This window comes from Triticum dicoccoides, chromosome 3B (genome assembly GCF_002162155.2).
Source record: "Triticum dicoccoides isolate Atlit2015 ecotype Zavitan chromosome 3B, WEW_v2.0, whole genome shotgun sequence".
NCBI lineage: Eukaryota > Viridiplantae > Streptophyta > Magnoliopsida > Poales > Poaceae > Triticum > Triticum dicoccoides.
The window spans coordinates 173,210,214-173,222,684 of record NC_041385.1 but is presented as its reverse complement, the minus strand read 5'-3'; the positions used below and the strand labels follow the sequence as shown (position 1 = coordinate 173,222,684).

Genomic DNA, 12,471 nt, shown 5'->3' with positions numbered 1-12,471 from the left:
TAATTTTATGGCCTTGTATAAAGAAATGAAGGGAGTATCTACTTTGTGGGACTCTGTTGAATAATTAATAAAAAATGATTGTGTGTATCACTAGATGCAGTCATGCAGAGGCCAAGGGTAATCGTCCTTTTCGAAAAAAGAAAATAATAAAGTTGGCACCATTTGGGGCCAGGACAAGAAAATTCTAACAAAGAGCCAGGTAGCAACCAAAAAACAAATCCAACAAGCATAGCGTAGAATTTGCACGGCACGTCCTTATCCTGTGTGTCAAATTTAGAAAACAACAACGAATCAGACGTAGTATACTAAATAACAAGCTCTCCATCCTTGAAAGACAACGGGTGTTTCTTCTTCCTCGAAGCTCCTCCGCATCCCTAGAAAAGAAACACTCTTCTTCTCCTTCCTTCCTCTCCACGAGGAATTTTCGGAGGAAGAAATCCCAATCCAAAGAGCTTACCTACCGCCACCGTTCTCCTCCCTCTCCTCGCAGAATTTTCAGAGGAAGAAACCCATAATCCAAACGGCCTATCGCCAAGAAAGTGAGAGGAAACGCAGATACATATTGCTTCCACCTGCGTGAGAGGATGATCCCGTTCATACAGCAGAGGAGTTCCAAGTTGATCTAGCCGTGCTAGCCCTCGAGCGGAAGTCCATCGATGGCGATGATGGAAGCGCATGGCGGCACGCCGAGGACCGACGCCGGCGGGAGCAGGGTGGAGTCCGAGCAGAGGAAGCTACGGCGCGTCGAGCTCCCCTCATGGTCCTGCCCTCCCAACCGGCCTCCGGGCACCTGAGCTGAGCCTGCTCTGTGTTCTTGTCTTCTGCTTACTCCTCTCTCTCGATTTGCCTCTTTGATTTGTGTTCCTACGACTCGTAGTCTGAGGGAGCAAGCTACGATCCTTGTGCCCTTCTCCTTCTTGTGTCTGATCCTGTCCTCCTGCGGCGCAACGACACGGCTTTGCTCCCCAAGGGTCTCGCCATTTCTGAGGCGATTGACCTTGGGAGAAGGTCTTTTTTGACCTGTCTGGACCACTGTGTTCTTGGGAACCAGGCCGTCGGTCTCGCTGTTGTTTCCTTCCTGTTGGCCTCCGTTGTCTGCGCTCGCAGTTACACAGGTCAATATATTCTTGGGAAACTGGGGCGTTCGTGCTTTGCAGCCTCCTGCTCCTGTCTTGTCGTTGTCGCGAAGATCTGTGACATTCGGGACAACGAGTATACTCGGTTCTTGGCCCTGGTGCCTGTAAAAATCCTTGTTTCGCAGGCGTCAAGCTTGTCTCCCCCGTGGCAGTTCAAGAAACCATATTCTGACCCAGCTGCGCATTTCACCTCGACGGTTTCTCTCTAAGCTTCATCCAGTACGCTCTCGATCTCACGTCCTTTGGCCTTGTGGGACGAGATGAACTCTGGCCCCTTCAGCGGCGCGGTGGGGCTCTACGATGGGTTTTACGGTGGTTTCGGCGGCGGGCATGGACATGAACATGGCTTTGGCCAGCATCTGGGAGCGTCGACGTCGTCGTCGGTCCTGCTGGATGGCGGGACGGGGGAGCTGGCCGCAGCCGCCGCCGCGGACGTGCCGAAGAGGAAGGGGGGAGCGCGGGAGGAGAAAGCGGCGACGGCCCTTAGGAGCCACAGCGAAGCGGAGCGGCGGCGGAGGGAGAGGATCAACGCGCACCTCGCCACGCTCCGGAGCATGGTCCCCTGCACCGACAAGGTCAGTGCCTTCTCCTCCTCGTTGAGTCGCTAATTTCTGTATCTTTCTTTCTTTTTTCTTCTCCCAGTGAATTATTCCACCGTTGCAATACGCGAGTTTTGGAATAGTCCAGGGGGAACCAATAAAAAACAATAGTTACGCACGTCACGCTATTTTTTTCTTCAGAAAATGATGTTATTAAAGCGTCAAGATGATGCAAAATGATAAACTCGGTCTGGAATAACAGATGACAAGTCATGGAGCATACATACTACGTAGTGAACACACACCAATAGCGCTGTCGCCCCGGCAGCACTTGAGCGTAAGGGATAGGGAGGCCGCGAGCCCGTGGAATACCACCCCATTCCGATGTTTTATAACATCAGGGTTAATGGAATACTGAGATCAACACAGTTCATCTTCTTGCCCGCGGAATACCACCCCATTCCAATGTTTTATAACATCGGGTTAATAGAATACTCATATCAACATATGGTGCATCTTTTTTTTCGGAAACTCATCTCGAAAGAACCTCCAGGTTAAGCGTGTTTAGCCTGAGGTAATTTGAGGATGGGTGAATGACTTGGATGTTGGCACAATTGTGCCGAAAAGGCTAGTGGTAGCCAGACTGTCTGGTGGTATTATACCTGGTAGTTAGCTCGGGGGCATTATATGCTTTCACAGGTGCGAGCAGCATAGAAGGGTGAGTGGCGGGGGATGCGTCGCCAAGGAGCCCACGGAAGGGACAACCAGTCGGTCCGGAAACTTAGTTGTGAGTGGGCGGCCAAAGATCGAGTAATCAGTCATCCCAAGAGAAGCAGGGCATGGTTGGCAGTCAAACCTGGTGGGCTTGACGATCACTATTGTCGTCCTAGAAAAAATCCACCTCCCGCCCATTAGCTCTCCATGTGCATCCCCAACAAGTTCTTTATTGCCGATGAAGAATCGAGGATTCAAAACTCGAAAAAGACACCCTCACGACCTCCATCTAAATTGTCAAAACTGTCTCATGGATTTTTACACCGAGGAAGTAACAAAGTGGAAGCATCACGAGAAGCTCAATACAAACATATATGAAAGAGTGAAGGATGCCCGTAAATGTCATCATTGTCGGAACCTCGGTTTTCACCTAAGAGCAAGTACAATAAGTTGACTTTAAGAACTTAAATATTACTCCCTCTGTAAACAAATATAAGAACGTTTAGATCACTAAAGTAGTGGTCTAAACGCTCTTATATTTCTTTACGAAGGGGGTATATATTTGTTAGTTGGAGAGGAGAGAAGAGAATATGTGAGATTGTAAGATGGGCCAACTATTAATAGAATAATATACATTTAAAACTTAGTGCTTGTTCGGTTTCTCTCCGCTCAAGCGACTCGGCTCCCGGAACGGAGCAGGGTGCTGCAGCTTTTACGGAGCAGCTCAAACCGAGCTCCGCGGCTTCATGGAGTGGAGCGGAGTGAGGAGATTCCAAACAAAAACTTAGTGTTGTACATGCCAGCTATTAGGTTGGTCTAGATATATGGCAACTCCTCATGGAAGAATCGTTATAGGCAGTGCCGAAAAACCTGATGATGGTGTGGCTACCAGTCTGAGTGCAACCTGTCGTCGTGGTGTGGAATCTGTACTCGCATGGAAGTTGTGAATTGTTCGCCATAGACTTGGGCAGCTTCCTCGTGACAACTCAATGTTGGGCAAGCGGCGGTGCATATGTATGAGCCAGCCAGGCGCAGTCACGAACTCACAAATGCAACAATGGCACTTCGGTCGGCAAATATATGGACATATCTGGCATGTCCATTGCTCTTTTTTACCTTCTTCTGAGGACAACATGGCTCATTGCCTTGCGGCAAATCTTATTCTACGCCTATCGCCTAAGATAGGGTCACAAATCGCATGCCCCTTGCCTTATTAGGCATGTCCCTTTCTCTTCTCTGTCACTTCGCTGGCTTCTGTTTCCATTTCCCTTTTTTGGTTTTCTTTTGATTTTTACTTTTTTTTCATGCCTGAAGTTTATTGCTAAAAATGTGAAGAATTATTTATGTCCATAACATTTTTTGGAAAAAAAATCTAGTAAACAAATATTTTATATACATGAACATTTTTTAGAAAACAATTTTGTAATTTTTTTATTAAATAGCAATATTTCGAATATAATAGAAGTGACGATATTTGGGCGGCCCATAGAAAGCCTAGTTAGACAGTATATCTACGCTTGGGCCCGGTTCGTTTGGGTAGCTTGGTTGGGTTGGAACATGGGCTTTTGCGTGGCGATCAGACGCCGCCATGGGTGCGACGTGGCGCGGGTGGCCGAGGTGTGAGGCGCGGCAATGGAGGCAAACCACGGGAGCCGGGTGGAGCCGCGGCATTGCAGCTTCCTGCTGCTACGTCTACATGCATGGTTACGTTCAGGAACCGGACCAGGCAGAGGCACCAAAAACCTGATCTGTCGATATATTGGCTTGTGCAGATGGACAAGGCGGCGCTGCTCGCGGAGGTGATAAACCACGTCAAGAAGCTCAAGAGCGAGGCTGCGCGGGTGGGCAAGCACTGCCCCGTCCCGTCCGGCGCCGACGAGGTCACCGTCGAGGTCGTCCAGCAAGCGCAAGCATCCCCGCAACACAGCCGCGCCGGCGCCGCCTTCCTCGTCAAGGCAACGCTCAGCTGCGGCGACGGCTGCGCGGACCTCTTCGCCGACGTGAGGCGCGCGCTGCAGCCGCTCGCGCCGAGGGTCGTTGGCTCGGAGGTCACCACGCTGGGCGGGCGCGTCCGGATCACCGTCGCCATGTTGCGCGAGGGCGCCGTGACGGCGGCCTCGGTCCGCCAGGCGCTCGACTCGGTGCTCGACAGGGTCGCCAGCGCCGCCGCCGCCTTCGAGTTCTCGCCGAGGGACTCGCTCCTGGCCAGCAAACGCCGGAGGGTCTGGACGTTCGACTCCTCCAGCTCTTCTTCTTGAGACGGCCGGCTCCACAGATATTGATTCGGACGGACCGACAGTAGCTAGCACGCTCTGGTGGATGCATGCATGCATGCTGGATCCCATCCGGCTTCGCCCACAGATTGACTCTGAGCCTGCGATGCAAAGATCGTACGACTTGACTTTTCATCGGTCGTGGCTCGTGGAGATAAAAAAGCAAAGTGCCATGTGAACATTGCTCAGTAGTCGTTGCTGGGGTTGATTGTCTTTTGATTTGTATAAGAATTGACATTTTCCAAGCTATTCAGACTTTTGGGTGGAACTTAAACCTGTCGGTGTGTCTATTTTCTCAAATGACAGAGTTTTACTCCGCTCTCAACTGCAAATTATTCAGGATTCGGACTGAAGATGTTCTTTTTCCGAAAAGGCTGGACTGATGAAAATCAGTACAACTACCCCCAAAAGAAGAAGAAGCAATATATCAAGATTGGCTACATATCGATGGATTTCAAATTTGTACTCCTACTGGTCACAGGTGATCCTTGCATGCATCTGAAAATCTCGCACCGACACCGACACCACAGTAGCCCTCCTACTGTTCAAGTGGGTGTTCAGGCAGGGAACAATCAATGGTCCGTACCGCCGCGCCCATCGCAAGTCGATGACAAACCAAACCAAAGATGGGCACATCCCTGACTGATGAGCTCATGAATTCTTGACGAACAAGCTGTCCGTCGACGCTCGCACGCACTCGGCACTCCTACCCTAAGCGTAGCTACGTACAGACTTGCAGGTAGGTGGTGCGGTGCCGCCATGGAGAGATATTACACAGGACTCGTGGAAAGGAGGAGGCGAGATCCATCCATCCCCATGTGTTGCAACAGTCGAATCGACATGAACGAGAGTTTCAGCTCGGCTGGGTGGGACAAGCAAGCATGAACTTGACCGCTCCTCATTGGAGGCCTACACTGTTGAACCCGGGCAGAGACTATTCGCCTCTGACAGTGAGATCTGTAGCACCGTGTTCTCAAACCCAGGTAATTAAGCCGCTTAACGTGTTCATAGTGGCTTGCAGGATCGCCTTGCGTTCGTCAGCAAGCAAGCTGGACCACCGGTGGGCTCACAGACTCGCTCTCGCGGTTTTCCGGATGCAGCAATGGTGGATTCAGTAACAGTAAATTACTATCTGACAGTGGTTTTATTCACAGTTAACATATACAGTATATCCAGGTGAAGTATCCAACTGATTAAGAAATTATACACTAGCATGGAGGAGAATGACCGGGAGACTAGCTATGTTCTTTTCAGATCCCGAAGGAGCAGTGCCTGCAGCAGGGACGTTGATTTCAGAGGACGATTAAAGAACGGTTTGAATAAGCTAGTTTGTTCATGCAGGCTACTACTACTGCTACTACCACTCAGTGATGATTAATTAAGGAGCACTAACCTAACTGATCCTCGCGCTGAACCACATGTGCTGCCACCTCATCGAGATCCCTAGTGTAACCGTAATTTAGTGGTAGAATCGCTTGGTTGGCTTAGCCTTAAGTTGACTAGCATTGTGTGTAGTGTTGTATGACTCGGATCGAGTTCTTCCAGTTAAAAGAGGGTGTATGTGTGGAAGGCAATGCAACTCTCGATGTATTGATCAGATGCACGGTGCACGTATATATGGGTACAAGGGCAGCCCTCAGCCTCATCTATACAAGGAAACTAGAGGCGGGGCCTGATGAAGCCATGTACCTAGGGTAGAGTCATGGACCTGTCCAAAATACCCTCCCCAAGGACATCTCTTGAAGAAACTACCTTTTAGTCGACCTGGAAGGATTCCACTCGACGGACTTGAAGACAGTCGACCATGAAGACTCACTCGACCACCAGAAGATCTAAGGTCACTCTACCTCCAAACGGTCCGTTATTAAGTAGTCTTTATGGGCATGATATCACTTTATGTAAGGCGTTACCAGTAACGTCTAGCCTTTATGTACATTGAACTCTCTGCTACGTGGGCTGGCTGGGGTCCTGGCGCACTCTATATAAGCCACCCCCCTCCACAGGCAGAAGGATTCGCACCCCTGTAACTCTCACACATATAATTCAGTCGACCGCCTCCGGGCACCGAGACGTAGGGCTGTTACTTCCTCCGAGAAGGGCCTGAACTCGTTAAACCCTCGTGTGTACAACTACTCCATAGCTAGGATCTTGCCTCTCCTTAATACCCCCCTACATTACTGTCAGACTTAGAACCACGACAGTTGGCGCCCATCTTGGGGCAGGTGTCTTAGCGACTTATTGGAGAAGTTGCAATTTTTACGATTCCCATCATCATGGTTTCAGGTGGAGTTTTGGTTGAGGGCCGCGAGATCCGTCTCGGCGCGCTCACGTTCGTCGCCGACGACTCTGCCTGGCTGCAGGAGGCTCCGCTCGACGTCGACGCGCTCCCAGTCCGCGGAGCTACGCACTTTCGAGCGTGCGTCCGCGGCGTCCTTCTGCGGCAACCGTCGACCCAGTATCGGCCGGTTTTTGTGTCATCCTCCCTCCCGGCTTCCCGTAGGCGCAAGCGCTCCGGTCGATCGAGGCTTCAGCGGTGGGTGAGGCACGCGGTGGCTCGCCAGTCGACCACCGCCCAAGTCGCGGCAATCGAGCCCGACGAATCTCTCTACGGCCTGTTCGACCTGTCGACTGGCTCCGCAGAGACTGCATCCGAGTGCGACAGCGGTGATCCAGCGGCAGAGGTCCTGATGGTCAATGGACCACACGGCCCCCCGGCTTTCAAGGTGTCGAGGGAGGTGTCGGCGGTGGCGATCCGCCGCACGTCCATGAAGAATACCTCCCTGAGCCCCTCAATTCGCTGCAGAGGGAAGAACTTCGCCGCCGGAACATGGATGCGCTTCACACTCCGATCATTGGAGAAACCCCTGAGGCTCGCGCCTTGGAGGACGCGCGCTTGGCCAACTTGGCTGAACGCACTCGACTGGAGAACCTTCAGCGAGCACTCGACGAGCGCGCGCGGCAACGGATCCCTGACTCCAGTCAACGCCAGCTCTTTCCACCTCCGACTCAGGTATATCGAACTCCGATTCAAAATTTAGCAGCTGCAGCCCTTATAGCAGAATCAAATCAGCCTTCCCAGTCAGAGGCTGGCAGAGGCTTGATGCAGATCAGAGATTTGCTCCGGGCAGCGGGAGATCAGAATTCAGCCGTATCACAGTCGCGGAACAGGATTCACAGCAGATCCGTGGCAGCAAACACAGTCCATTCGGCTCATAGCCCCAGATCTCCCCCGAGGCGTGAAGGGCATGGTGACCGGCACGATCAGTACAGAAACCGTGAGCAGTATGATCACCGATTCGATTGCAACAATCGACGTCGAGTGCCCACTCCCCCCCCCCCCAAGGGGGTCGGTCCTATGTGCCTCGATAGCAGGATGATAGACGCCAGCACAGTGGCGGACGAAGGATTCCAGTCGACCCCAGGGAACCAGGCTTTGATGTGAGATCCATCATCGTTCAAGGCCTGGTCGACCGGAACAGAGCCCACAGAGAGGGTAACGACAAAGATGTACCCACCAGCAGCCGAGTGCATGTCTCCGAACCAGAGTGTTTCAGCAGAGCCATCAGAGCCGCGGTGATTCCTCCCAACTTCAGGTTGGCGACTGGAGTCAGCAAGTTCAACGGTGAGTCTAAGCCCGATACTTGGCTTGAGGACTACCAAGTGGCTGTCCAGATCGGCGGCGGAAATGACGAGGTGGCCATGAAACATCTGCCTCTTATGTTGGAAGGGTCAGCCAGGGCATGGCTGAATCAGTTGACACCCAGCATCATTTACACGTGGGAAGATCTCTCCCGAGTGTTTGTCAGAACGTTCGAAGGAACATGCAAGCGACCAGCAGGACTGACAGAGCTGCAATCTTGTGTGCAGAAGTCGAATGAGACTTTGAGAGATTACATCCAGAGATGGATCACATTGCATCACACAGTAGAGAATGTATCTGATCACCAGGCAGTCTGCGCCTTCAAGGAAGGCGTAAAGTACAGAGAGCTAAGCCTGAAATTCGGTCGAACCGGAGACACGTCTCTGAGTCGAATGATGGAAATAGCCACCAAATATGCCAATGGTGAGGAAGAGGATCGGCTCTGGAGCGGCAAGCATAAGTCAGTCGCCCAGGAAACCGGAGGAGGGAACTCCAGTCGGAAGCAAAAGCGGAAAGCCGAGCCAGCTAGTCCTGGAGAAGCCTTGGCCGTGACTCAAGGAAAGTTCAAAGGAAAACCCAAGGGGCCTTGGAACCCCAAAAGGGTAAAAGATAAATAAGGAAATGACGTGATGGATTTACCGTGTCACATCGACACGAAGAAAGATGAAGAGGGTAACTTCATTTACCCAAAGCATACCACTCGGCAGTGTCGACTCCTGATACAGCAGTTCCAAGGGAAACAATCCAAGGATAAGGAAAAAGAGTCAGACAAAGTCGAGGACAAGGAGGACAGTGACGAAGAATATCCGCAGGTCAATTCCACCCTGATGATTTTTGCTGACATTGAGAGCAAAAACCGACTGAAAGTTATAAACTGAGAGGTGAATATGGCTGCTCCGGCAACACCCAATTATCTGAAGTGGTCTCAAACCGCCATCACATTCGACCAGTCTGATCACCCGACGCACATAGCCACCCCTGGGAGGCAAGCTCTGGTGATCGACCCAGTCGTTGAGGGCACTCGACTGACTAAAGTGTTGATGGATGGCGGCAGTAGTTTGAATATACTGTACGTTGAGACGCTGAAAGGGATGGGTATTCCAATGTCCAAACTCAGCACAAGCAACATGAGTTTCTATGGAGTCATTCCTGGCAAGAAGGCCACATCACTCGGTCAGATTGCTCTTGATGTGGTTTTTGGCGATTCCAAGAACTTCCGCAAAGAGAAGCTGACATTTGAGGTTGTAGATTTCCAGAGTGCCTACCACGCTATTTTGGGCAGGCCAGCTTATGCACGTTTTATGGCTCGACCATGTTACGTGTACCTCAAATTGAAGATGCCTGGCCCTAAAGGCGTGATCACTATTACTGGTAATCGCAAGAAGGCAGAAGAGTGCTTCTAGAAAGGCTCAAAGATCGCCGATGCTCAGATGGTGAGAGAAGAGTGGCAGTAACACCAGAGAAATACAGACCCGAGTGATTTGTTGCGAGCCAAGAAGCCTGCTACGGAATCAGCATTTCAGTCGTCCAGTGAGACAAAACCAGTTCACATCCACCCGACTGACCCCAACGCTGCTCCAACTCATATCTCCACAACACTCGACCCCAAATAGGAAGAAGCGCTCATACAGTTCCTCCGTGAGAACTGGGACATCTTTGCATGAAAACCTTCTGACATGCCGGGTGTACCCAGGGGGCTGGCTGAGCATCGTCTGCGAGTCGATTCAAAGGCAAAACCTGTCAAGGAACATCTGCGACAGTCCGCCGTCCAGAAAAGGAAGGCTATTGGCGAAGAGGTGGCTCGGCTCTTAGCAGCAGAGTTTATCCGAGAGATTTACCACTCCGAGTGGCTCGCCAATGTCGTCATGGTCCCCAAAAAGGACAATTCGCTTCGCATGTGCATTGGTTTTAAACATATCAATCGGGCCTGCCCGAAAGATCATTTTCCTCTTCCCCGCATCGACCAAATAGTCGACTCGATTGCGGGATGTGAGCGACTGTCTTTCTTAGACGCTTATTCCGGATACCATCAGATCCGTCTGTTTGGGCCCGATGAGATCAAAACAGCTTTCATCACCCCATTCGGGTGCTTCTGTTATGTCACCATGCCATTCGGCCTCAAGAATGCCGGAGCCACGTTCATGAGGATGATTCAGAAGTGTTTGCTCACTCAAATCAGTCGGAATGTGGAAGCATACATGGATGACATTGTGGTCAAGTCACGGAAAGGTTCCGACCTGCTGACTGACCTTGCCGAAACATTTGCCAACCTCATGAGGTATGATATCAAGCTTAATCCATCCAAGTGCACATTCGGAGTTCCTCGCGGAAAGTTACTCGGTTTTCTCGTTTCCGAACGAGGAATCGATGCAAACCCAGAGAAAGTGGGCACTATACTCCGAATGAAACGACCTGTGCGTGTGCACGATGTTCAGAAGCTTACTGGTTCCTTGGCCGCTTTAAGTCGATTCATCTCTCATCTCGGTGAGAAGGCATTGCCTCTTTACCGACTGATGAAAAAGTCAGAGAAGTTCGAGTGGACTCCTGAAGCTGCCGCAGCGTTTGCAGAGTTAAAAACCCTGCTTTCCACCCAGCCGGTGCTTGCTGCCCCGATCAGCAAAGAGCCTTTGCTGCTTTACATTGCAGCCACAGGACAAGTCTCAGTACAGTACTTACGGTCGAGCGCGAAGAAGAAGGGAAAGCCTTCAAAGTTCAGCGCCCAGTATATTACATTTCTGAAGTCCTGACCCCATCAAAGCAACGATACCCTCATTATCAGAAGCTTGTATATGGGATTTATATGACCACGAAGAAAGTTGCTCACTACTTCTCTGACCATACCATCACAGTCGTTAGCGACGCCCCCTTATCAGAGATTATGCACAACAGAGATGCAACTGGTCGAGTGGCAAAATGGGCGATTGAACTCCTTCCCCTTGATATCAGATTTGAGGCAAAGAAAGCTATCAAGTCCCAAGCAATAGCAGATTTCCTCGCCGAGTGGACTGAACAGCAGTTATCGACTCAAGTTCACTCGGAGCATTGGACTATGTTCTTTAATGGCTCTAAAATGCTGAATGGTTCCGGTGCCGGGGTAGTGTTGGTTTCCCCCCGAGGAGATAAGCTCGGATATGTACTCTAGATTCACTTTGATTCCTCCAACAATGAAGCAGAATACGAAGCACTTTTGTATGGGTTGCGTATGGCCATCTCACTCGGCGTCCGTCGCCTTATGGTCTACGATGACTCGGATTTAGTGGTTAACCAAGTGATGAAGGAGTGGGACGTCAGAAGCCCAACTATGACTGGTTACTGCAACGCAGTAAGAAAGCTGGAGAAGAAGTTCGAGGGGTTAGAGCTTCATCACGTACCCCGACTGAAAAACCAAGCAGCTGATGACTTGGCGAAGATAGGTTCCAAAAGAGAAGCCATCCCGAGTGGCGTGTTTTTGGAGCATGTTCACACGCCGTCCGTTCAAGAAGATCCTTTCACTGAAGAAGCCCCGCAGCCAAAAAGCGCCACAGATCCGACTGAAGTCGAGGTCCCAGCTGTGGTCGACTTAATCATGGAAGTTCTGGTTATCACTCCCGACTGGACAGTGTCCTACATCGCATATATTCTAAGGAAAGAGCTCCCAGAAAATGAAGAAGAGGCTCGGCAGATCGTCCGTCGATCCAAGGCCTTTACTGTCATGAGGGGACAGTTGTTCAGAGAAAGCACGACTGGGGTCAGAAATGCATAACACCGGAAGAGGGTCGAATGATTCTCAACGACATCCACTAGGGGACCTGTGGCCATCATGCGTCCTCTCGGACCATTGTGGCTAAAGCATACCGAGCGGGTTTTTACTGGCCCAGAGAAAATGAAATGGCGAAAGAGATAGTCGACAAGTGTGAAGGATGTCAGTTCTAGTCCAACATGTCACACAAACCCTCCTCAGCCTTGAAGACCATCCTAATCGTCTGGCCTTTCGCTGTTTGGGGGTTAGATATGGTTGGACCACTGAGAACTGGCAGGAGCGGCTTCACCCACGTACTGGTGGCAGTCGACAAGTTCACCAAGTGGATCGAAGCCAAGCCCATTAAAAATCTTGATGCGGGCACTGCCATCAGCTTCATCAGAGAATTAATATTCAGATATGGAGTTCCGCATAGCATCATCACTGATAA

At 50.9% G+C, this 12,471-nt stretch overlaps 1 protein-coding gene across 1 annotated transcript; it reads left to right on the top strand.

Annotated features, from left to right (window-relative positions):
* Window positions 1-329: 329 nt before the first annotated feature.
* On the top strand, window positions 330-4,911 carry LOC119275394 (transcription factor bHLH30-like). The gene is made up of 2 exons (XM_037556214.1): window positions 330-1,711; window positions 4,162-4,911. The coding sequence occupies exons 1-2, from the start codon at window positions 1,397-1,399 to the stop codon at window positions 4,645-4,647; spliced, it is 801 nt and encodes a 266-aa protein (XP_037412111.1). The 5' UTR covers window positions 330-1,396; the 3' UTR covers window positions 4,648-4,911.
* The last annotated feature ends 7,560 nt before the right edge of the window (window positions 4,912-12,471 follow it).

Coding starts and splice junctions, on each gene's coding strand:
- LOC119275394 (XM_037556214.1), top strand. CDS start 1,397: ATGAACTCTGGCCCCTTCAGCGGCGCGGTGGGGCTCTACGATGGGTTT. Junction 1,712..4,161: donor TGGTCCCCTGCACCGACAAG/GTCAGTGCCTTC, acceptor TGGCTTGTGCAG/ATGGACAAGGCGGCGCTGCT.